Source organism: Loxodonta africana, chromosome 9 (genome assembly GCF_030014295.1).
Source record: "Loxodonta africana isolate mLoxAfr1 chromosome 9, mLoxAfr1.hap2, whole genome shotgun sequence".
In the NCBI taxonomy this organism is placed as follows: domain Eukaryota; kingdom Metazoa; phylum Chordata; class Mammalia; order Proboscidea; family Elephantidae; genus Loxodonta; species Loxodonta africana.
This window is the reverse complement of record NC_087350.1, coordinates 67975536-68000719: the sequence shown is the minus strand read 5'-3', so window position 1 is coordinate 68000719 and position 25184 is coordinate 67975536. Positions and strand designations below refer to the sequence as shown.

Sequence of the window (25184 nt, the reverse complement as noted above, 5' to 3'; positions counted from 1 at the left end):
GAGATGGTAGCAGGATCCGCACCTGAAGAGGAAGCAAAACTGTCAGAGAACAGGAGAAAAATGGAGAGTTAAAGCTCAGAGTGGAGGGAAGAAGTGAGAGATGGTTGTAAAACGAAGCTGAGGCAGGGACAAAATTCCAGATAAAGGAGTTGAAGCTTCATTCAGGGGCAGGTTGGAGCCATCATAGACTTTAAAGTGGAACAGCAACAGGTTTCGAGCCAGGCCTCGGGAAGGTTAGGATGGTTGTATGCGTAAAAAGGGTAAGCAGACAAACAAGGGCTTTTTGTGCACACGCTGCGTGCCCTGCTGCCCTTGTGCCGTCACCTCACCCAAAATGCCCCCTCCCTGCTGTCTCTCCAGAGTCTTCCATACTTCCCAGCTGGGCTCTATAAAACCTCCCTTGATGGCTACAACCCACTCTGATGTCCATATTCATAAACTGTCTCAACTATACAATTACTACTTCATCCTCTCTGAATAGAAGCTGACATATAAAATCTGACCTTGTTCTTAATTTCTAAAGTATATGTATCCAATCAGCAGATAAACTCTCAAGTCAGCTGACAATGCGATGGGCTTTGGAATACTTATTCCTTTCCAGAATGATGGACTCTGTTTCCATCTATTGTCTCTTCCTTGTCTTCTCCTCGCTCCCATTCTCAATTTCTCCCTGTCCACATGACTGCTCAGCTAAAAGGCTACATATGCCAGCTTCCCTTGCAGCTAAGTCTTTTAATTATGTTCATGCCAATGGAATGTGAGCAGCCGAGATCTGTGTAATCAGCCTAAAAGGTAATTTCTTGCCCTCAGAATCCTGTTTCCTCTTCTCTCACCCTTGAACCAAGCTTGAACGAGGACATGCAAGTGGCCCAACTTCCATCACAGAGATAGGACAAAGCCTTAGGGGATGGTGGAGCAATAAGATGGAAGGAACCTGAGTCCTTGAATGACCTTTTGGAACAAAGCTGCCCCGTCAGACCAGATCAGCCGCTCTTAAGTGAGAGAAAAATAAACTACCTTACTTAAGCCATCGTATGCTGGGACCTCTGTTTCAACAGTTAAGCCTCTATTCAACTAATAAGCTTTCTGATACCCACAATAATTCCAATTTCTGAGCTGGGCATATTGCTTCCCAGCCAAAAGTCTATATTGTTTTTATCCAGCCTCCTTTGCACATATGTGTGGCTATATAAATTTTGGCCAATGAAATGTAAGCAACATTGTTATATGGAACTTCTGAGTAATCTTCTTATAAACAATCAATGACTTCTTCCTGTTCCTCTTCTCCCTGCCTGGAATTGGATGCAATGACTGGTGATCAAGTGCCATCTCGGGCCATGAAGTTATATGCTAAGAATGGTGAAGAAGCAAAATAGCAGGACCTAGGGTCCCTGATGACCGTGGAACCTCCATACCATGCCTACGTCTACATGAGCAAGAAACTGCTATCTTATTTATCAATGTTTGTTGTCTGTAGCTGAACCTAATCCATCGTATCAGTTACTGGGACACACATTTCAAACCCCAGCTTGATTCTTGGACATAACACTCTTACCAGAAGAAAATAAATATCACTACTTTTAAAGCTGCAGAAGCAAGAGACCAGTTTCCGTTCCTTACAAACAGAATCAGTTCAACTTTTGTGCTCACAGAAGCAGCTTTTCAGGGAGGTCAGTGGTTGACAAACACCCATTCTCTGGGCCCAGCAGACCCTAGCAAAGGTGACTCACACCAGGGGACTATAACATGTGCGGTGACAGAACAGAGGTGGGATGGGAATGAGAAGGAAGATGTGACCCAGCTCTGGTGCAGGGGTAGTGAGTAGGAATAGAATGCTAACCTTGGGGAGCCGGCAATTTTGGTCAATACGGACTGAAGCATCTCTCTTTAAGCTGGGGTAGGGATCTGGGTTTCTGCTTCCCACCAGGTGGTCCCATGAACTCTGGCCAGTGTGGAGTCAGCCAGGAAAACACCAGCTCTGAAGCACAAGTCCTTCCATCCTCTGAGGGCCCTGGTCTCACACTCTAGGCCAGATGGCGGCCTCCTCTTCTACAACCCACCCACCTCCCCCTCCTCCCCCCCACCTCCCCCCCCCCCCCGCCCAGGCAGGGAGAGTGGAGGCGAGATGCTGGGAACCGAGCGGGCCTAGCGCAGCACCACCTGTCCGCAGGATTAAAGGACTTGGATGACCACCTCCTGCTCCCAGGTTCAGTCTCCCCACGTGTAAAGCGGTGGCAGGTGTAAGGTGCTGACAGCTCCCTGGACCCTTCCTCCAGGCCGGTGGGGATCTGAGCTGTGCGCTCCCCATCCCAGGCTCGGCTGGGCCAGAGCTGCCTCGGTTCGCCACCTTACCCACCCCCAACCTCGGCTTTTGCCGGATCTCCAACCCTGGGCCTCACCTCCCGCAGTCCTTCACCCTCCCACAGCCTCACCCTCTTCGGACAGGTAGCGTAGGTCGTAGAACTCGCCGGCGAAGGTGCCGTAGGAGGAGTCGTGGCGCGGCACAGCTTCGTCTGCGCCCGCGTCCCCCCGGGCACGTCCCCGGGGTCCCCGGCCGCCCGGGCCCGCGCCGTCGTCCGCGGGGCTGGCGGCGCAGACTGCGGACCCGGCCAACAGCAGCAGGAGCAGCGGCGCCCGGTGACCCGGGCGCTGCCGGGGTTGTCGCGCCATCGCTGCGTACGGATCCCGCAGCCAGGCCGCCTGGGCCGCAGCTGGGGCGCCGGTGCCGCCGCCGGCACGCGCTCGCTCGCCCCGCAGCCCGCGCAGCCGCGGAGCCGCCGCACCCGCCCTCGGTTCGCGCATCCTCGCTGGCGTCCCGCAGCCTCCCTCCTTCCTCCTGGCATCTCTAGTCCTCGGCTGCACTCACCTTCCTGGACCGTGTACCTTCCTAGCCGCTTCCCTTCTTCTGCCCTTCCTCCCATTCTCCGCATCTCCCTTGCCTCCCTCCAAGTCCTTCACCGGTCTCCCTTAGGCGCAGGTTTGACCCTTCTAGACCCCTGCTACTCTGAGTATGGTCCGCGGACCAGGAGTACCGCCATCGCCTGGAAGCTTGTTAAAGAAATTTCAGCCCCCCACTACAGACCTATTATGATTCAGGATCTGCATTTTAACAAGATCCCCAGAAGATCCGAATGCATGTTCAAGTTTACGAAACACTGCTCTAGAGGGTTTACCCTGGACCCATCAGCAGACGAGGTCTTGTCAGTAACGCTGCCCTCCCCCACCATGTTCTGGCACTTTTTGGTTTATGTAAAGCACTTGTTATACTCATTATTTCTTGGGATTGTCACAGAAGGACGTGGAAATAACAAGATCCCCGTTATGTAGACAGGTAAACTGAGATGGTTAGAGCCAGAGTGAAAACTAAAGCCCAGCTCTCCCGACTGGACTCACCTGTCCCCTCTGCAGATTTTTGGAGTGTAGTAATCAGGAGAGGCTGCTGGTGCCCGTGTGACCCGCCCCCTTCAAAACTGATATTCTCTGTCTCCTTGCAGCCAGCATACCCAGGTCTTGGCAGGTCTATAAAAAAATAGTCATGTTTAATGGCCACGCTGAATTCTTGACTTTCCCAGGTCCGTTTCTGCAGCTTGCAGTTCACTTGTGTTTGTTTATTCTGCCATCCATTTACTTACACCAAGCACTTACTACATGCCAGGTCCCGCGGTTCTCTTCCAATAATGGTGGTTGGGGTGATAATGCATCCAAGTTGCTCAGCTAATTTCCGTTAGAGACATGGACAATTCCTTTCATGCTAGTATCGTAGAACCAACATTTTAACCTTTTTCTATTTATTTTATTGTTTTTTATTTCACTGCATAAACTAAATAATTATGAAGGCAGAAAAGCTGGGAGCTTCCAAATGCAGGCCCAGGAATCAGACTTACCTGTGGTGAAATTAGCACCCTCCCAGGATCAGTAACCTCAACGATGGCAGTGAAGATTAGGTAAGAGGAAGAAGTAAGGATCAAGAGAGTCCGGTGGTATTAATAACAGGAACAAACAGGCATAAGATTACAAAACACTAATACTCAAAAGGCAGTTAGTGACCCCAGCATTTTTTGGCCTGGGAGACAGGAGTAGTACTACTGTCAAAATAGGGAGAAGCGCTGGGCAACATGGAGTTTAGGTGTTTGCTGTTAGGTGTCAGCAGATGGTGGGGTGTACAAATGGAGTTTAAACATGTTTATCCTCACAGGTAAAATCAAGGTGTAACTCATGAAATTATACTAGTGGGCGTCACTAGATGCTACAACATACCAGTTGTTGCAAGAAATAAATCAGATTCATCGCTTGAAAAAAGTAAGATGAACTACAATTACTTAAAAAAAAAACAAAACGAAGAGACTTCTTCCCCCCAAAACATCTTTTGCATCATTCTCTGATGCATACAATTCTAAAATACAAAACCAATCTGTTTAAAACCTGTCAAACAAAGTATAACCCTTCAGAAAGCACCCCCTCCGGGAAAAAAGAAAAAAAAAACTCTTAAAAATTAAAATTCCTTTCTTTTCTCTGAGGAGCCCTGGTGGTATGGTAGTTAAGCGCTCTGCTGCTAACCAAAAGGTCCATGGTTCAAACCCACCAGCGGATCCATGGCAGAAACATGGCAGTCTGTTTCTGTGAAGATTTCCAGCCTTGGAAGCCCTATGGGGCAGTTCTACTCTGTCTCACAAGGCTGCTGTGAGTCAACTGAGGCAGTGGGTATATATGGGTATTCTTTTCCTGTTCACCAGGGAAAGTGTCAGTCTTCTGATTTCAGTGTTGATTTTCTGGTTTGTGAATCCAAGCAGTCACCTATTACTTTCTTTTTATTTCATTTATTTTGGTTACTACAATTAACAGTGATGGTACAAGATAGAAGGCAAACAAAAACCAGGTCATTTGCTTCCCCTGTAAATTGGTCTGATAAAAGGGGGTTCCCCTGCCCCCTTAGGGAGGGGGACTCTGGGGGAAAATTTGCAACCACAGCCTAAATAAGGTTTGCAGGTAATCTGTAGATTTCAATGATCTAGCCATGATCGAGGACATGGGGCCCATGAATTCTTGGGGGCATCACAGATGGGCTTCAGGGGTGATGTGAGGCCCCTCTGAAAGTGCTGGAATAATGCTATTATGTATGCACTTTTCTAGGAAGATAACTCATAGCTTTTATGGTCACTCCAAGTCTGTGTGCCTCTCCAGGGCCTTCTGCTTGAACCTTTTGTCATCCTAAGCACACACTGGAACCTACTTGGGCTCCCAATTCCCTACAGACTTGACGGTATCCATTTCATGAGCTTCCCTCCCATCCCTTAAGTTGTCTTTATGGGTTTTCGTATTCTTGTTTTCTGAAAAGATTTAAGCCCTGGAAGGACTGTAGGCAGTCCTGTTCCCACCCTCAGCAGATGTTCCCCTTTTAGTTTCATCCCCGGTTTTGTAGAGATCCTCTGCTCCCACCAGTGTTAATCCACCCAGTGGCCAAGAAATATGGTGGCTTCCTCTTCTGGGTACATTTTCTGGGAAAGAACTTTCTCTGAACATTCTCAGACCACTAGCTGAATAAGAATTGGCTATTCAAACAAGTAACCTTGGAGATTAACCTGAGTATAATTTCATTTTCATTAAAAAAAGAAAAAAGCACCTTTATTTTCTCTTCAGTCATTTCTCTAAAAAAAATTTCTTTCCATTATAAAAACTCCCCAAATCAATGTTTTGTGTTGATAATTCGACCTGTTACAGATTTGCTCATGCTTTTGACTGCCTAATATATGTGATTTTTCACTTTTGATTTCTTAAAAATAAAAGCTTTGATCTTGGCAGTTCTTCAAAAAGTTAAACATAGAGTTGCCATATGACCCAATAGTTCCACTCCTAGGTATAAACCCAAAAGGAATGAAAATATATGTCCACACAAAGACTTTTACATGAGTGTTCATAGCAACATTACTCATAATAGCCAAAAAGTGGAAATAAATGTCCATCAACTGATGAGTGGGTAAATAAAATGTGATATATCCATACAATGGAATATACTCAACAATAAAAGCAAATGAAGCACTGGTCCATGCCACAACATGGCTGTGCCTTGGAAACATGATGCGAGTGAAAGAAGCCAGACACAAAAGGCCACATATTGTATGATTCTATGTATATGAAATGTCGGGAATCGCCAGATCTAGGTTAGCAGTTGTCAGGGGCTGGGGAAGAGCAAGTTGGAGTGACTGCTAATGGGTATGGGGTTTCTTTTGGGGATGATGAAAACGGTCTGGAATTAGGTTGTGGTGATGGCTGAGCAACATTGTGAATACACTAAAAACCACTGAAATGTACACTTTAAAAATGGTTAAAATGCTGTATGATATCACAATTTAAAAAGAAAAGGCTACAAATTTGGAGATGGTTAAAGAATGATGATGATATCAGAGGATCCCTGTGCTATCCTGGGAAATACGATTCTGAGTGCATCCAAGCAGGATCTTCTGAATGCTCTGGGACTTAATTTTCAGACCTTTCAAACAAAGACCTCCTATTCAGTGTATAATCCACAAGTGCTCTGGACTGCAGGATTCCCAGGCTCCTTGCAGTAACCCACCAGGCCCACTAGGAATCTGTGGCCCCCAGTTGGGAAACTTGCTTTGGAATGATTGTCAGTAAGCTGACATATAGGTGTGTGCCAAGTGACCGACCGCAAGGTACTGTTTTGGTTTTAAGTATATAAAAATGTGAAGTGATTGTACCAATTCATTTTAGACTCTGTCAATCCACCCAACACAATTCCATCTCCTGTGGTCACAATGTAAAGTACCCGCCATACATTTAAATAGTCAAATAACCAGGACAACGGCTGAAACAATGGAATCCTCTCAATTTTACTGGTTAGAATTGAGCTGCCAAAGGTACTGGGTTTTCATATACAGAAACAGCCAGCTTGTGGTCAGACTTCCAGCGACATCAACCTTCTGAAAATCTGTAAACCCAGGGGGGAAGTGAGGAATAAGCAGGAGGCTTGGAATCTCCACAACACAGTGGCCAAAAGCCCATGCATCCCTCCTCTGAAGCGAAGCAAACCTGACACGTGTAATACTTGGTTTCCTGGCTTCCCCAAGAAACCTGCAGTTTTTCCCTGGAGGTTTCAATCACAGAGCAGGAGATGAAGATAGAAGCCTCAGAAAGCAAGTTAGAAGAGGAGGATCTTGGATTGGCAAGAGGTGACAACCCCAGACACAGATATCTCCCACATTGTACAGGAACATATTTTGTATCATGTGTACGAGATAAAGAACGGCTAAAGCTGTTTCAAAATACAGCTGGGGGTCATGTAGTTGGGATAAAAGGCCCCAAACACTACAATTGCCCTGACATCACTGATGGAGCAGACTGCAGTAAAAACCATCCACGAGGAGAGCATTAGTCTGTGAAAGGCAAAGCCGAGGCTGGCACATTATGATAGCTCCTGACGACCTCACTGTACCACACCAAGGTACAAAAGGGGCTGATGCTTATGATGACCATGACTCATGACAAAAAGGTTATACTCTCCGCTATAGTCTGTTTACTAAGGCAGGGAAGTGTGTAACACATTTTAGAAAGATATCCTTCAAAAAAATATTAAAATTTTAAAGAGTCAGCACTTAAAGGGTTAATCCTCAGTTATCTGAATATCTGCTTACATGTCTCATTTTACAACAATACTAGTAAATGAGGCATGATTTTTTTTTTTTGTAATCATTAGTATCAAATTATTGGCACCATTCAGTTTTAAGGATAGGGACAGGAGAGCAAACTATACAATATAACATAAAAATACAGTTCTGATACAAAGGTACAAGATCATTTTTACTTAACAAGTGGTCGTAAGAAACGGATGGACATTTTACACACAAGGAAATACGGCTAGTAAATCATCACGTGGAAAAGCGCTCAGTCTTGCTAGCAATTAATGAAATAAAACAACCTTTCAAGAACAACTATACACACCTATTAAACTACAGAAAATAAATAAAAATGGCAAAACCCAATACTGGCAGAGTTATTGGTAAATAGAAATGCTTATACATTGCTGGTGGCATTATAAATTGTAGAGGGGATTCAAGCATTCAGAGGGGATGAGGGTTGAACTAAATGACCTCCTAGGTCCTTCCAACCCAGAGATTGGATCTTTCTGGAAAGAACCTGGCAATACCAAACAAGAGCTATCAAATAATTCATGCTCTTTGAATTTGTAATCCCTCTTTGGAGATATTCCCAAAGGAATCATTCAAAAAGAAGGAACTTTTTTTTTTTAGTAAAGACATTCATAGCAGCACTATTTGTTAGAATGAAAAATTGGATATAACTCAAATATCTAACAATGGGGAAAAGTGAGGTTAACCATGACACATTGATATAAAGATATTTAAATTGGTGAGAGCAGGATCTGTGTTGATAGGAGGAGACATGTGTTAGGTGAGGAATTACAACAAAAGAATATGTACACGCTAATCATAGTATGTAAAAATATGTACATCTACATCGATAAAGCTTGGGAAACAATTTAGAGGGATAGTTTGTGGTTAAGGGGTTCCTTTTTTACTGCAAAGTTATTCAAGTGCATAATAAAAATTTAAAAACACATTTCCTGAAACTATATAAAAAGAGCAAGATTTCTTCTCTTCAAGGTTCTGTCACCAGAAGATAAATTGATCAACTTTAGAAGTAATTTCCCTTTACGGGACACCCAAATGAATCGTCTTGATATTGAATCGTCTTAACCTTATAAGAATTTTTAGATAACTTAAGCTTATAATTTCTTGCTTTGAGTTCAATGATAAATTGTATTTATCCCAAATAATACCAAGATCACAAGTTAAATTATATTTCCAATTAAGCTGAAGTACTTTCAGTCATGGTGATATGCAACTTTCTTTTTCTTTTTTTTTTTAGTTCATCTACTTATGTCTGAATAAAAATGAATGTTAAGGACTGTAGAAGACCAGTGTATTTATCAGTGTAAATGAAAAACCAGCAATAAAGAATTAGTTATTCCCTCATTAAAAATGACTTTAACAAACAGTCAAAGCTTGGTGCAAGTTTCAATCATACAAAATCACATGGTTGAGATTGATAGCAAAGGATTCTGCGCCATATTAACCCTGTGGTTATTAACATATGTACACGGGTACTTCCGAAAAGGAATCCCCATTTTCCCATCTTTTTACTCCTGGACTTGCCAAATCCTGTCTCAGCTACACTGAGTAGTTGAAAAACTCTAACGCTCAGGAGAAGGAAAATCACTTTGCCGATAAAAACCAAGCCAGAAGTTGGCTTTAACTGACCATGGAGACCTGGAAGCACAGAGCACACAACATTTGTATGTCGTGCTGGAGTGCACACAAAGCCCGAAGAACGAAAAGGGACAGAAGGCACCATGCCATCCTCCAGGCGACGAGGGAAGAATTTCATAGTTCGGTCATCAACAGTCTTTTCATCATTTTCTCTCTGTCCAGTTCCTGGCGGAGTGTCTCTGCACTAAAGAAGAGTAGGCGACAAAATCGTGAGATATAAAAGGCAGAATTTGGTTAAAATCATGAATTGTACTAAATAACAAAGAAGGCACCCTTCTAAACGTTTAAAAACTTCATCTACTGAACCAGTATCTTTTTACTTTGAAAATTAATTGACTTTGTTTAGATGAATCATTCATCGTACCAAGCCTTGGGGATAGAGATGAGGAAGAGAAGGGTCATGCCCACACAATGGTTGGTAAAAAAAAGAGAAAAATAGATTAAAAGTCCACATTTTTGAAAGTCTTAGGGCATGTTGTGGGGCATCAATACCCTAAAGAATTTATAACCAGTTAACCAGCTGCCATCAGGTCGATTGTGACTCACGGCAACCTCATGTGTGTCAGAGTAGAACTGTGTCCCATATGGTTTTTAATGGCTGATATTTTGGAAGTAATCACCAGGGCTTTCTTCCAAGGTGTCTCTAGGTGAACGCAAACCTCCAACCTTTTGGTCAGCAGCTGAACACATCAGCTGCACCACGCAGGGACTCCATAAGAATTGATAGGGAAGACATTTATCAGTATTTGACTGGGCAAAGTTAGGAGAACCTCCTCAGTGTTGCTATAGCACCCTGAATGTACTCACCAAAATGTTTGATTCCTATCTTGTACGCCTTACCAGGCTGTGAGCTACTTGAGAGGAGGGACTGTGTCTTTTGATGCCTTTGTATAATGTAGAAAAATGCACCCTTTGGATAGACACAGCTCTGCAGGCACAGGGCTTGGCAAGTGGGGCCCAGGCAGGATTTCAGCACCTGCGCCCCTCATGTGGGTGGATCTGTGCAGGGCACAGCTGCTTGCACGAGCCCTATTCATCACCAGCTCCCGACAGCACCCAACATAGAAGAGACGCTCAATAACTATTTTTATCTACCAAAGTTGTCTCTTTCCTTCCACTCTGAAACGTGTTTGTAGCACACCGTCCAGGTCGATTACAAAAGCTTTCCTTATCTGGAACTGTAATCCTTAGCAGAACGGGGAGTGGGATAGAAAAATCTGTATCTGGGGTTTGAAAAGTGTTTTCACTTTTATGGTATAAGTTTGTGTTTAGAAATTTAAGAAATAGCCTTTTTTTTTCACAATACATCACTAAAGAACAGCCAATATGACATACACTACTCTCAGCTTCGTGCTAAAGGCTGGAATGTGGAATCCTCACAATGAACGTATGAGTAGGTACTGTTTGTTATTGTTCCCATTTTTCACAGATGAGGAAACTAAAGGTCAGGGAGTTGAAGTAACTTGCCCAAGACTGGATGGAAGTGTTGGAACGAAAATTTGATTCCAGGCAGTCTGGATTCCAGAGCTTACACTCTTCAGTGGTGAGGACAACACAGAAAACAGATCCTCAGTGGGTAGAATGGCAGGTTCTGAAGTTTTCATGTTTCTCAAAAGAGAGCCTGGAAGGGATTTTTGTCTCTGTTGTCCTGCTGTGTTTCTAGCAGTGAGCACAATGAACTAACTGTTGAATTACTGAGGAGGTAGCAGCCTCAGCTCCCCCTGACCCGTGTGTCCGGAGTCGTGCAGGTGGCACACAAAAGCAGCCAAGGCAGCTGAGCCCACTTTTATCAGTTTTCTTTCCAGCTTACTTGTGAAACCTTCCCCCTTTTATGCTTCCACACAAGGGCAAATGATCCAATAGGCAAGGTAAGCACGGTGCTTACCTGGCTTACCAGGTCATTTGCTGTGAACAATTTCACATTTTTTACCACATCAAAGATTCCAATTCTAGGTATGGCTGCCATCTGTCTCTGTCCCAACCCCACAGCATCTTCCTACAGAATCAAAGCCTCTTAAGTTTTCAATCCCTGACAGGGTGGATGACCCAATAAGCAAGGTAAATACTTGCATGTGTTTACTAACTAACCTGTAGTGAAAAAGCTTATCATTAAATAGACTTGACATGCCACAAGCAATATGAGTCCCTCAAAGCAAAACTACCCAGAATACAGCTGCCAGTACTGATGGCACTGATCTGACTGACCTGGCTGCCAGAGACACAGGCTTCCGGGTGGTATAAACTGTCTGCACTGTGGACACGGTCTCTGTCAAAGGCCTCAGGGCCGCAGCTGGAATCAATGGGGAAGACTGCCCAGGGCAGCACTGCAATTTACTCTCTCGAAAGTTGGCCTGGTGAAGAAACAGAAAAGAGGACATTAATTTTAATTGGGTTCCATTTTCACACTGTCAGCTGCGCCCTAAGCCTCACCATACTGTTCCTGTTATTTTTTAATGATAGCTAAAGTCAACTGCCATTTATTAAGCGTTTTTACTTTGTGTCAGACACTATGCTAAGCACTTTATATACATTACTTTTTTTTTTAATTGTACTTTAGATGAAGGTTTACAGAACAAACCAGCTTCTCATTACACAGTTAGTACAAATAATTGTTTTATGACATTGGTTAACAGCCCCACGACATGTCAATACTCTCCCTTCTCGACCTTGGGTTCCCTATTACCAGCTTTCCTGTTCCCTCCTGCCTTCTAGTCCTTGCCCCTGGGCTGGACTTTAGTCTAGTTTTGTTTTATGGGCCTGTCTAATCTTTGGCTAAAGGGTGAACCTCAGGAGTGACTTCATTACTGAGCTACGAGTGCTTCCAGGGGCCATACTCTCAGGGTTTCTCCAGTCCCTGTCAAGCCAGTAAGTCTGGTTTTCTGCTTTGAGTTAGATTTTGTTTTACATTCTTCTTCAGCTCTGTCCAGGACCCTTTATTGTGATTCCTATCAGAGCGGTTGGTAGTGGTAGCTGAGCACCATCTAGTTGTACTGGACTCAGTCTGGTGGAATCTGTGGTAGTTGTGGTCCATCAGTCCTTTGGACTAATCTTTCCCTTGGGTCTTTAGTTTTCTTCATTCTCCCTTGCTCCCGAATGGGTGAGACCAGTGGAATACCTCAGATGGCCACTCCCAGGCTTTTAAGACCCCAGACGCTACTCACCAAAGTAGAATGTCGAACATTTTCTTTATAAACTGTTATGCCAATTGAGCTAGATGTTCCCCTAGATGTTCCCACAGCCTTCAGCCCAGTAATTCAGTCCCTCAGGGAATTTTGACGTGTCTATGGAGCTTCTGGAAATCCTGGTGACGTAGTGGTTAAGTGGTTAAGTGCTATGGCTGCTAACCAAAACGTTGGCAGTTGCCCCTTGGAAACTCTATGGAGCAGTTCTACTCTGTCCTATAGGGTTACTATGAGTCAGAATCGACTCAACAGCAAAAGATTTGTTTTTTTTGGTATGGAGCTTCCATGACCTTGCCTTGTACAAATTGTGCTGCCTTCCCCAGTGTTGTGTACTGTCTTACCCTTCACCAAAGTTACCACTTATCTATAGTCTATTTTGTGTTTTTCCATCCCTACCCCTCCCCTCCCTCATAACCATCAAAAATTATTTCTTTTTGTATATAAACCTTTTCACGAGTTTTTATAGTAGTGGTCTTATACAATATTTGTCCTTTTGTGATTGACTTATTTCACTCAGCAAAATGCCCTCCAGATTCTGAATGTTGTGAGATGCTTCGCAGATTCATCATTGTTCTTCATCATTGCATAATACTCCATTGTGTGTATGTGCCATAGTTTAGTCATTCATCTGTTGGTGGGCATCTGGATTGTTTCCATTTTTTTGCTATTGTGAACGATGCTGAAATGAACATGGGTGTGCACATGTCTATTTGTGTGACGGCTCTTATTTGTCTAGGATATATTCCTAGGAGTGGGATTGCTGGATCATACGGTATTTCTATTTCTAGCCTTCTAAGGAAGCGCCATATCGTTTTCCAAAATGGTTGTACCATTTTACATTCCTACCAGCACTGCATAAGAGTTCCAGTCTCTTTGAAGCCTCTCCAACATTTGTCATTTTCTGTTTTTTTTTAATTTGTGCCAGTAATGTCACACCATACACAAAAACTACTTCAAAATGGATCAAAGACCTACGTATAAAACCAAAAACTATAAAGTTCATAGAAGAAAAAATAGGATCAACGCTAGAGGCCCTAATAAAACCAAACCAAACCAAACCAAATCCACTGCTCCTGAGTCAGTTCTGACTCACAGAGACCCTGTAGAACAGAGTAGAGCTGCCCATAGGGTTTCCAAGGAGCAGCTGGTGGATTCGAACTGCTGACCTTTTGGTTAGCAGCCACACACTTAACCACTGCAACACCAGGGTTAACTGACCACATAGTGGGTGATTTTCATCACTATAGTAGTGGTTCTTTAAGCATTATCTTAAAACTTGATAAAAATGCAAACTCCCAGATGCCACCCAAGACTTTCAGAACCAAAATCTCTGGGAATGGAATCCAGTAACCTGTGTTTAAACAAAACCTCCAGATGATTCTGATGTTTGAGAACCACTGGCCTACAGCTCACTGCCTCTCTTGGGGGAGGATAATTTAGTGTTGTTGTTTTCATTACAAAGCAAGACACGCTGATAAATTTTATATAGAAAATTTAGAAAATGTATAAAAGTAGATAAATTAAAAAAAGCCCATAATCCCTTACTATTAGCATTAATATATTTCTTGTGGCATTTTTCCTGTGCATAGTTTTTGTTTTGCACCATTTTGACAATAACAGCTATATATATATATATTTTAATCATGGCAAGAAATATGTATATAACAAAACATCCGCCAATTCAACAATTTTTACATGTGTAATTCAGTGACATCAATTACATTCATCATGTTGTGCAGACATTCCAGCTATATATTTTATAACTTGATTTTCCACACTAGCTCCTAGGCCTAAACTCAGAGGAATTGATCACATAGCTTCTTGAAGAAGAGGCCCTGATCATCAAACGGGCAATATCTTCTTCATGATTATACTGATCTGTTGCCCTTCCTAGAGAGCCACAGAAAACCAATGAAAATCCCAGATACAGCTGTAGTTCGGTAAGGATGTATCTGGCTTGAGGAATGGGGAAGAGAAGGCTTATCTGTGAGGACTGGGGCCCTGAAAGGTTATTGTTGAGTAATACAAGCCCCTGTTTGTGTTTTACACCTGCTCCTAAAGAGAGAACTGATCTGGTCTGCAATGGAGCCAAGCCAAAGGATTAACCACGAGAACAGGTGCATCTTAGATTTGTATAGCAAATGATGTGTGCCAGAAAGAGCTCTCACAAATGTTGGGCAATGAATAGTAGCTGTAGCAATCATGCGTGCTGTCCATGATTTCTTTCCAGGCACACGGTAGGATTGAACTTCCCACCGCCTTTGAAGTTCAATGTGGCCATGTGCCTTGCTTGAGTGAATGAAATGTGAGCTGAGATGCTATATTTCACCTCTGTTGAAAGGTTTAAGAGCCAGTTCGTCGCCTCTCTTCTTTTTTCTCTGCCACCGTGACTAGCAATGTTCCCTGTGGTGGTTGCTCTATTAGCCTGGGTCTCAGAAAGAGAGCAACACACAGCAGAGCCCTCAGCACATCCATGACCTATAGTATGAGTAGGAAATTCAAGTTGTCATGTTAAAGCACGACTTAGCCTATCCTGCCTGATACAGGAGCTGGAGTTAGAAGTTCTCTTGTTGCTTCAGTGAAGTAGGTAGAGGTTGAGCTAATAAATGCCACTTTTGATTCCCTCTGGAAAAAGAGGGAAATTTGTATTGGTGGTTCACAGGTGATGGTGGGTTAAAGTGCTGGGCCCTTAGCATAAATCAAGGCAGTGGCACCAAACTGTACTGGCAGTCATTGTGTTCTTCACCACTATTCACCTGAGTGAATTAAAAAAAATCACGCTGATTTCCCTCAACAGTAACCTTGAGGAAGCAGTGAAAATGACTAGTGTTAAATCTTAACTCTTGAGTACCCGTCTTTTTAATATTTGTTGAATGAATGAATGTATAAACTCTCCCTGGAACAAAAGAGGTAACAGAGGGACAGACCAGGTGAGGAAGAAGAACACTGGACACAAACCTGGCCAGAGCAGACCAGCGGCCCTTGTCCTAGATGGGCCAGAGCACTAGGCTGGGCATCAAGCAGAGATCCAGTTAACAGCCTGAATACAAGGTAGAAACTGGTCTCAGGATCACACAAGAAGGCCAGTTGTTGAAAGCAGCCCCCCAAATCAAGGCTGGATCAATAGGCAGACCAACTTTGTGCAAAGTTCCCTGGAGCAGCTGAACTACCCTATGACTAGGGGCAGAATAAGTCTGGAGCTGTGGAGAAGCTAAGCCTGAGCAAGGTCAAGCATCTCGACCTTGGTGGAAAGAATAGAACATGACACACATGGGCAAGAAAATTGGGAGGCTGAAGCCCATGAGTTTGGCTTCAGTTACCATCCAACAGCCAACAGCTCCCTGGTGGTGCAGTGATTAAGAGCTTGGCTACTAACCGAAAGGTTGGCAGTTGGAATCCACCAGCCACTCCTTGGAAACCCTACGCAGCAGTTCTACTCTGTCCTGTAGGGTGGCTATGAATCAGAATCTACTCCAAGGCAAGGGGTATAGTCTAGTCCTCTCACTTGAGTTCCAGTCTTGGCTATCCAATTGCCCATTCATTGTTTCCACCTGGATATTTTAAAGGTCTTTCTTATGTATTATGGCCACAGGCAAACTCATTATTCCTCCCAATCCAGTCTTCTTTCAAGTTTCCTTGTCTAAGTGAATGAACCTGTTGTCCATCCAAGTTCTATAAATCAGAAATCTGGGATCCTTACTCATCCAAACAAATTCCTTACCAACCTTCTAAATGCATCCCCATCTGTCCCTCCACCATCAAAACCACTCAGGGTCAAGCTCTCTGCCCTGTCTCCTTTGCCTCTTCCTTGTCTTAGATTTCTGCCTAGTGCTTTTCAGTCCACTCTGACCTGGACCCAATAGTACCCCCACTGCAATCACAGGAATTATTTCCAAATGCATCTACCCTGGCTGTCACTGCTCTGCTTAAAATCCTTCAAAGGCTTCCCACTGCTCTTAGGATAAAGATCAGAATCCCTAATGTGGTTTTTCTACAGTAGTGTGTCTCCTGGCTACCTCTCCTTCCTGTTCTCATACCCTACTCCCCATACTCTCAGCAACCAGCCACGCTGACCTTCTTTTCAGTCTCTTGAATGCGTGATAACCCCTGCTGCCCAATGACTCTGGTTCACGCTGTGCCCTCTGCCTGCTTCGGCTGCCTACAGGCCACTTTTGCCCAATTCTTAAAAGTCTCGGTCTGGTTTCTAACATTGGCTTCCTGCTCTATCTTGGCCCCCAGCTTTCAGGAAGGTCTTCCTGGGTGCCTCACAGGACTGCCAAGGCTGGGCAGGAGGCCAGAGTGGTCCACCATGGCCAACTGAGGGAAATGAGTCTGGAGCCTCCAGCTGAGTAGCTGTGTCCTGCAGAACTGCAGGGGCCGGGGTGGATGTCTGGGCAGTAGCGTTTAACATCCTGGCCCAGCCCTGATATCTCTGTTCTGTGGTTCTTAAAAGGCAGGTGCTGGAAGTGACCCTGGAAATGGATTATCCTAGGTACCTGGTTGTAATGGACTGAATTGTGTCCCCCAAAAATATGTGTCAACTTGGTTAGGCCATATGCAGTTGTCCTCCATTTTGTGATTTTCCTGTGTGTTATAAATCATAATCTCTGCCCGTGGTTAAAAGGATTACTCAGGTCACCTCCCTGATCCAAAAGGGAGTTTCCCCGGAGTGTGGCCTGCATCACCTTCTATCTCTCAAAAGGAAAGGGAAGCAAGCAGAGAGCTGGGGATCTCATACCACCAAGAAAGCAGCACCAGGAACAGAGCACATCCTTTGGACCCAGGGTCCCTGTGCCTGAGAAGTTCCTCGACCAGGGGAAGATTGAGAACAAGGACCTTCCTCCGGAGCCAATCGACAGGGAAAGAAAGGCTTCCCTGAGAACCAATGCCCTGAATTTGGACTTGTAACCTATTAGACTGTGAGAAAATAAATTTCTCTTTGTTAGAGCCATTCACTTGTGGTATTGCTGTTATGGCAGCACTAGATGACTAAGGCACTGGTCTTTCCTCTGCTTGGACAGCTGGACACCTCCTTGCCTCTCCATTCATCCTCTGAAACTGAAATCAGCCACTGCCCCTTCCCTCCCTCTACATGTGGCTTCAGGGAGTGGCCTTCCTCCAGCTCATGAGACTACACTAGAGCCACCCCTAGACCACCTCACAGCCCACCTTATAGGTCCTCCAGACAGGCCAGAGACTGTTGGGAAGGAGCCTCCGGGATCATGCAGTTTAAGGGATTGCAAACTCTGATCCCAGTGAGAAGAAGGAGGAGGGGATCCTGGGCTCCACACTTCTGCTCCACAGGGCAGCTCATTGTATAGTGAGTGTCTATAGAAGCTTTCATTTGAAGAAAAGTTGAACAGCTGAAAAATTGCTGGAAAATCATCCAAACCTCTCATTTTGCAGATGAGGAAACTTCAATATTTAAATGTTTAAAGACATTTAAATATTTTGCTGAGAGCTTAAACAAGCTGCTCAGAGACAGACCAAAAGGTGGTAACAAGAAGCTGGTTGTCATGACTACCTGGTCTTGTTAAGTGTACCACCCTGCAGCTCCAGCCTGGCGAAACATCAATCATAATTGTGGAATCAATGTTTGTGGAATATTCTGTGGTTGGTAAAACCAAACCAAACCAGTTGCTATTGAGTTGAATCAATTTTGACTCATGGTAAACCCATGTGTGTCAGAGTAGAATTGTGCTCAACAGCATTTTCAATGGCTGTGATCTTTCAGAAGTAGATATCCAGGCCTTTCTTCCGAGGTGCCTCTGGATGAACTCAAACGGCCAACCTTTCAGTTAGTAGCCAAGGACTTAACTGTTTACACCACCCAGGGACTCCGTTGGTTGGTAAAAACACTTTCAAATCCTTGATCCTTTTTGATTCTTGTCTCCACCAGATACAAAAAAGATATTTTTATTACAATTTCCACTTTAAATAAGAGGAAGTACTCAGAGTGGTAAAGTGACTTGCCTAAGATCACACAACTATCAGGAGGCAGATCTAGGGCATTTACTTCCATTTCCAGACCCCAAATCCCGGCTCCTTCCCAACCACACTGAGTTCACAGTGATCAAAAGAAGCTGTTGGCATTGCTGTCTGGCATTCCACAGAAAAGCATGCCACTTGGGAACCATGTTTTAAAACACAGATCTGTTTTCTGGATCAACTTACAGTAAAATGTGGGCCTGTGGTGAAAGGATCAGGAAATGGGTTCACTGTATCAGCCGGGAATGTTTTTATCTTCAAAAAAACAAAAGAAAGATAAGAGTGTTACTTTCGAATTAGAAAATAAAGTTTTGAAATTGTTGGCAGCACACTTTTAAGCCTCCTGAAGGGTCTGGGGAAACACACACAGGCAGAGATTTCATGGCTTATGTAAGGAAATGCACAAAGGGTCCCTCAGGAGGGCTGCAAGGGGGAATAGCTGTGCCGTAGTTGTACTGCAGGGCTGGGCCTGGGCAGGAATGCCTACTGGCAGGGTATCTCATGCTTACCTTGCCCTGAAACTCCCTTCCCTAAGGTCTGCTTCTGCTGGTTCCTATGTATAGCCTGACCCACAAAAGACTATGTTCAGGGTAGATAATGAGGCAAGCAGGGCTGCCTGGGGTGGCTTCTGATGGCTTCTGTGCAGCTGTGGGGAACAGCTTAGAGGCTGCTGGGAGGTCACATCCTGGGACAGTCTATCACAGCAGGCAGGGTACCAGAAGGCCTGGGGCTAATTAGGCCAGAAAATACTCCCGGTCTATTTACTTTCATTGTTGGACTCTCTATAAACTTTGGGCAGTAGAAGAAAACCTAAGGGGAACTCATACAAGCAGGCAAGAACCCTGCAATCCTGGCCTTTGAGCAAAGAAGGCATGGTGTTCAGAAGTGCCAGGGCTGGGAGCAGCCTCAGCACAGGGGTGGTCTGATAGGGGTTGGATGTTCCAACTTGGTCAGGTATAATGGTGCCAAAAGAGCCTTTGCTTCCATTTCTTTCTCTTTTGTCATTTTGTCTTTGGTTCCCTGGAGGCCTTGGGGGATGCTGGGGCTTATTTCTCTAAGCAGGACTAGGGTGCTGCAAGGACAAAAGGCTCAATGACGCTGACTCTAGCTTTGTCTGTAGCTTCCAGCACAACTATTGGTTGAATGATATTGTGCCACTCAGCTGCCAGAGGGCCATGTCCAGGACACCAAGGCTACCATTGCCAGTGGCAGCAGTCTTTGTGTCTCTCAGGGTCTTGCCTGTAGACCCTGGGATAGCTACCAGATGCTCTGAGCCACTCTAAGGGGAAGCATAAGGGAGGGATGACCAAGAACACATTAGACCAGACTCAGATATGCTGAGACGTTCTGAATGGGTGAAGGGAACAGCTCTCACCATCTAGGGTGACAATGTCCTTGCATTGTGCACTGAACTGAAATGTCCAGCCCAAGCCTGCTCCCCTTCCCTGAACTCTCTTCAATCTCTTTAAACATCTCAGAATTCCCAGAATGGACCTCAAACTCCCTTTAGACTCAGGTGCCAGTTCTGATTGCTAGTAGTAGCTGCCTGCTGCACAGTATAAGAAGGACTCTCAAGCTCATTCAAGAGGGTGAAACCTTGTGCTGCCAACAGACATTGTCCTTGTGTAACCAAATGGTCCAACATGGTGTTCTGAGATCTATATCAAAGTGAAACATAGACAAAACTCTCAGAATATCATGAAGTAGAAGGGGATAGGGTGTTTTTATTATTGCTATTAAGCAAAGAAACATGAAGCAACTTCGAAGAATTATTTTATATAAATAAGAAAAATACATTCCAATAGACACTTTGTGTTGGTCAGGCTGTGGCAAAGCATATTCATTCTCTTCTGATGGCACTGTCAATTGGTACAAAGCACTTTAGAAATAGAGCAAAAGTCAAAGTTGCAATATTTAACCTAGCAGGGTCTAGCCTAAGAAAATAAAACACCAGATGTAAAAAGCTATGTTCTCTTGAACAGTGAAAAACTGGAAGCAAAGCACACATCCTGCAGTGAAGAATTGGTTAAGTTAATGACAGTCGGAACAGGGACAGTCTGAGAGACTGTGGTAACAAGGAGAGAGAAACCCCAACACCACCACGTTAAGTGAAAAGAGAAAAACAGGAGATAATATGGACCCTAAGATTACAATTATGTAAAATTATGAATGGATATGAATAAATATTGGAAGGAAGCATGCAAAAAAACATCGTGCTAGGTTGGGATTGGGGTGAACTATTTAAATTGTTACATAATCCTCCTAGTGTAGTGGTATCTTGATAAACAGCAGTAGAAGAAAAGTAAAAATAGTTTTTATTTTCAATAGAAATACAGCTAAGAGTCCATCTGATGAATACTAGAACATATTTCTTTCTCTGAGGAAAAAAAACATCTGTGCTTATCAAAACTCTAGGAAAACAAACTTTCCCTGGTTCTTGAGACCAAGAGGCAAAGAGGTGGGACCAAAACCATGTGTCCCAGCTTGACCAGGGCTGGCTGGATTCCAAACTCTACAGCCATCCTGAAGGGAAAGCCCCTGTGAGCCTGGCTCTTTGGAGGTCTGATGCCCATGCATGCCCACCGGGCCGCTGCCTGGGAGCTCCTGCCCACCTCACCTCTCCTCGCAGGCCCCTTGCCCTGCCAGGTACCTACCAGCCTCGTTTTGATTGGAGGGTGCATGCAAACTCCAGTGGGCTCTTCCTTCATGGGGAGAGAGAGTGGAGGAGAACAGCGAGAGTGGGCACAGTGGGGGGCGCTGGCGGGCTCTGCCTGCTCATGAGTAGAGGAGAGAAGGGTAGGAGGAGGTGGTGAGAGAGGGGAGGAGAAAGAGGAGATAAGGGAGGGGGAAGGAGAGAAAGATAGCACAGTGCAAGACGGATCTGTCAATGCTGGACTGCTCTCAAGCCAGCCTGGCCCCCAGCCGACTTCCAGCCTCTGGCCAGCTGGCTTCTAGCCCCTCCCACCTCCCTCTTTTATTAGCCTCCTCTCCTCCTCTCTGGCCCTCATGTGTCTTCTCCAGCAGAATGATACATCAAAACCCATTCCTAGGTACGCGTGAAGATTGTTGAAACGTCAAATGTTTTCTTACGTGTATGTTTAACACAATTAAAACAAAACAAAACCCATTCTCAGGACTGGCAGGTAGAGGCCAACTCCTGTGTCAACTCCCCAGGATTGATAGTGGCTTCCTGACATGCTGTTGAGGATTCTGAAGCATTGCCCAGGCCAAGCCAGAAAGAGAGCCGTGATCAATTAGTGATTATCTGCCTTGGGAGCAATATGAGGAGAGACACATACTTGATAGTATCTACTTCCATGCTCAGGGCCCTCCTCCAGCCTGCAAAGTAAGGGCACACATTATGTGTTTCTGTGGTGTGTATGTGACTACATGTCCAAAAGAGATCTCTAAAGGAGAGATATATTAGGGAGGAGGAACATACGGTTTAGGGTTTGAACTGTCGTGGCTCTCTGTTATCTGTGTTCAGAAAACTTACTGGCCCTGATCCCTCTCTTCCTCCTGCATGTCCATGGGCCCAGGCCTTAGAGTCCTGTATGGACCTTTAAGTTGGGATACTTGGGGCACCTTGCTGCTTAGCTGAAAGACACCAAGCATTGTGAGAAAAATGTCGTGCCATTTGGGGTCCAAGTTTCCCGTCCCAGCCCCAGAAATGTGCCATGCAGACAGCAGAGGCCCAACAGCTTGCACTGGTGAGGATGAAGATGGTGAACAAAGAATGCTCTGATGTAGGAGTGGGAGCAGCTGACAGGGTTACTCTGGGTTTAAAGGAAAGACCACTCACTCCAAAAAACAAATACACATATTTTTTAGTTCAAGAGAGTTTCCTTGAAATCATTGGTTATCATTCTGCCATAAAGAATAAAACACAGCCCCTGGGCAAATTCACTGAAAATACGATCAAGAAAAATGCAGGCCTTTTTTCCTTCTCCAAATTGATCTAAGTCTGTCCTCTCTACAACTGCGTAGTTCTGGACAAATTTCAAGGGGCTTTGACAACCATTCTCTCACAATGGTCTTCACAACAGCCTTCTTTTACTATTCAAATTTGAGGGATGCAGAAATTGCATTTGCAAAGTCTAAATCCATGGTTTCTAGGCCCTCATGTTGATAATTTCTAACTCCATTTTTCACAAACAAGTGAATTCTTGATTAATATCCATGCTAGTCACCTGCAGTCCAGTTTTACCAGCCTACTTAAAACTCTTCCACTTCTCTCTACGGCCCTCAGGGTAAACCCTAAGCTTCCTAGGATGGTGACAAGGCCTGCATGAAGCTGACTCCTGCCAGCCCTCCGGGTCTCAGCTCCCACCACTGCCCCAGTGCATCAAGGCTTTAGCCAGAACCAACCACCAGGGACTCCAGGCTACTGGGCCTTTGTCTCTGATTATAACAGCAGGCACTCGATGTGTGTCTTCAGAAGAGAAGAAAAACTGACACAAATGATCAGGAAACATGGACATGCTGCATAGAGGCCAAAATATATCATAACTGAAGGTTATAATGAATGGCTTAAGGCTTTGCCCAGTGTTGGACCTTTACGGTAAAGACATGTTGATCCATTCCCGCAAGCACTTCTGACCTTTCTAAATCTGCATTTGAGTGATTTCACAATAAAGAACATCCCTGGGCTTCCACACTCTTGACTGTAATTAAATAAGAGTGATATAAGATAGCACATGTAATAAGATACTATTTTGAAACGCCATTTTATGTTTTGCTCCTGGTATTTCCTTTCCTCCTTGAGTCTTTTCCACATTCAGGCAGCTAGGTTCTTGTATAGATACTTGGCTTTTGAGTTTCAAAATCCAACTCTTTGGGGAGCAGAAAAGATTCTTGGTATAGACAATGGTGTTGAAAACATGTCAGGCTCTTTCATCATCCAGATCAGAAAAGAGACTGCCAGCCAGTTTGCGAGAAGAAAAGTTAGAGGGAGGTAGACCTTAGAAGTACTGAGGAAAGGGGCCCTGTGCCCCCTCCTCCATGGGCCAATCAGAGACACAGGCATTCAAGAGCAGAGAGTCTCTGTACCTGGTTGCTGAGGTAGTGCCTGCGAGGTAGCCTATTGTGTGGTGTATCCATCAGGGAGGGATTCACACATCCCAGCAAGAGAGTGGTTTCCACCTACCCAAAAGGGGCATGAAGGTAGAAGAGACAGTGTCTGTATGTATCAGCGAACAGATGACATCATGGACGAAACAGTCCTCCCTCTACCTCCCTATGCTCTGTAGAACACACATAAAACTCTAGGGAGAAGGGAGGGGCACCCTGGTTTGACTTGAGATTAAGCTTCAGCCCTCCTGGTAGAATGAGGTTCAAAATAAAAACCAAGTTATTGAACCAGGGGGGAACCCAGTTCTCCTGACACCTAGCCCAAGGACTGTCCCTGTGCACCAACAGCCTTCCTTTGGCCAGCTCTACCTCCTCCCTGATACAAGAACTCTTGACTAACATTCCATGGCCGAGAACACAGCTGGGTTCTGACTGGCTCTGCTTTGTAGTTGGGTAAGTGGCTCATGAAGTACAGGAATCAGAGGACCAAGACAAAAAGCCAGGATTCAGAAGGCAGAGATGTTTATATTCTGTGTTACCTGAGAGGGAAGCTAGCACAACAGACCTGGATTGGGGGGCAAGAATCTACCCTCTAGTGTTATTCATTTGCAAATGTGCCCTCCTTCCAGCCTGCCTCATCTATCACCAGCAAGCCCTCCACCCTATGTACACATATATGCACACCCCAAAAGAGAAGACAAAATGGAGAGTGGGTGCTGTCTGTACCTCTCCCATCTCCACTCCCCACCTCTTCTATCCTCTTCTCCCCCCACCCCCGCCCTACCCAAGAAACTCAGATCAGATTATGAACTATTGTTATCCAGAATCTGGAAATGGGCAGAAAACAAGCTGCAAAGCTTATAAGGCTTAAGAGTTGATAAATTGACCTACGCAATAAAAGAGTTAGCAATTTAAGAAGAAAAAGTTTGCACAAAGGAGAAAAAAAGTTGCAAGAGTGAAGTTGGAAAAAGTATTTTTATGGAAAGTTTGAGAATGAAAGTCCTTAGAGTAATGGCAGGGTGCAAGAGAACTGAGAAGGCAAAAAGAGATTCAAGAAGAGCTGCCAGGAGTTATTAATTTAATCTTCTTTAAAGTTTTGAGAGATGCCAGGCAAAGATTGAACCTTTTTATTACTCTTGGCTGTTTGGACTGTGCTTCTTGGAAACCCACTCCACAAGGAGAGTGGACGCAAGGGGCAAGAGTCATAGGGTCACACTAGTTCTTTCTGAGAGCCTCTTGGTGTAGCGTTGCTGAATCAAGAGAAGAAAACCTGGTCCCACTCCTCTCCCTCCAGTTCCCTGACCTTCCAGTGTTGGCCTGAGGAGCTAGGGCAGCTGGTGGGGGCTTTCAGAGCCTCATTCATAGGAGGAAGGGGGCTCAAGGCAGGTTGTGAGCTTGGAAGGTGGCTGTACAGAAAAGTATCCATGAAGGAGAGGTAAATGCCTGTGTGATGAGTATCACCAGGGAAACTTTGACACCTGCTCTGCAAAATGCTGCTTCCACTTCTGAAGGGGAATACCGATGGGAGACCCAGAGAAAGTGGCCAGAGGCTAAGGTGTGTCCACTCACAGAACTGCCAGCAAAGGAACCAGGCCTCATCCAGGCTGAGTCTCTGAGACCAAGTACCTGAGCACCTCCCTTC

General features: G+C 44.7%; 2 protein-coding genes across 3 annotated transcripts in view; both read right to left on the bottom strand.

The window, feature by feature from the left end:
- Positions 1–2721, bottom strand: part of FRRS1L (ferric chelate reductase 1 like) — a 29158-nt gene extending 26437 nt beyond the window's left edge. Inside the window, exon 1 of the mRNA XM_023545347.2 lies at positions 2433–2721. Coding sequence (XP_023401115.2) covers positions 2433–2670 — 238 coding nt within the window. The 5' untranslated portion in view covers positions 2671–2721. The remainder of the gene's footprint in view (positions 1–2432) is intronic.
- Positions 2722–9370: 6649 nt separating this feature from the next.
- Positions 9371–25184, bottom strand: part of EPB41L4B (erythrocyte membrane protein band 4.1 like 4B) — a 163579-nt gene continuing 147765 nt past the window's right edge. Inside the window, exons 23-26 of one of the 2 annotated variants that reach the window (XM_064291626.1) lie at positions 21127–21243; positions 18659–18727; positions 11508–11653; positions 9371–9486 (exon numbers count right to left, since the gene is read on the bottom strand). In XM_064291626.1, the coding sequence (XP_064147696.1) occupies positions 9417–9486; positions 11508–11653; positions 18659–18727; positions 21127–21243 (402 nt within the window). In that variant the 3' untranslated portion in view covers positions 9371–9416. The remainder of the gene's footprint in view (positions 9487–11507; positions 11654–18658; positions 18728–21126; positions 21244–25184) is intronic. The other variant, XM_064291627.1, reaches the window with a different exon arrangement.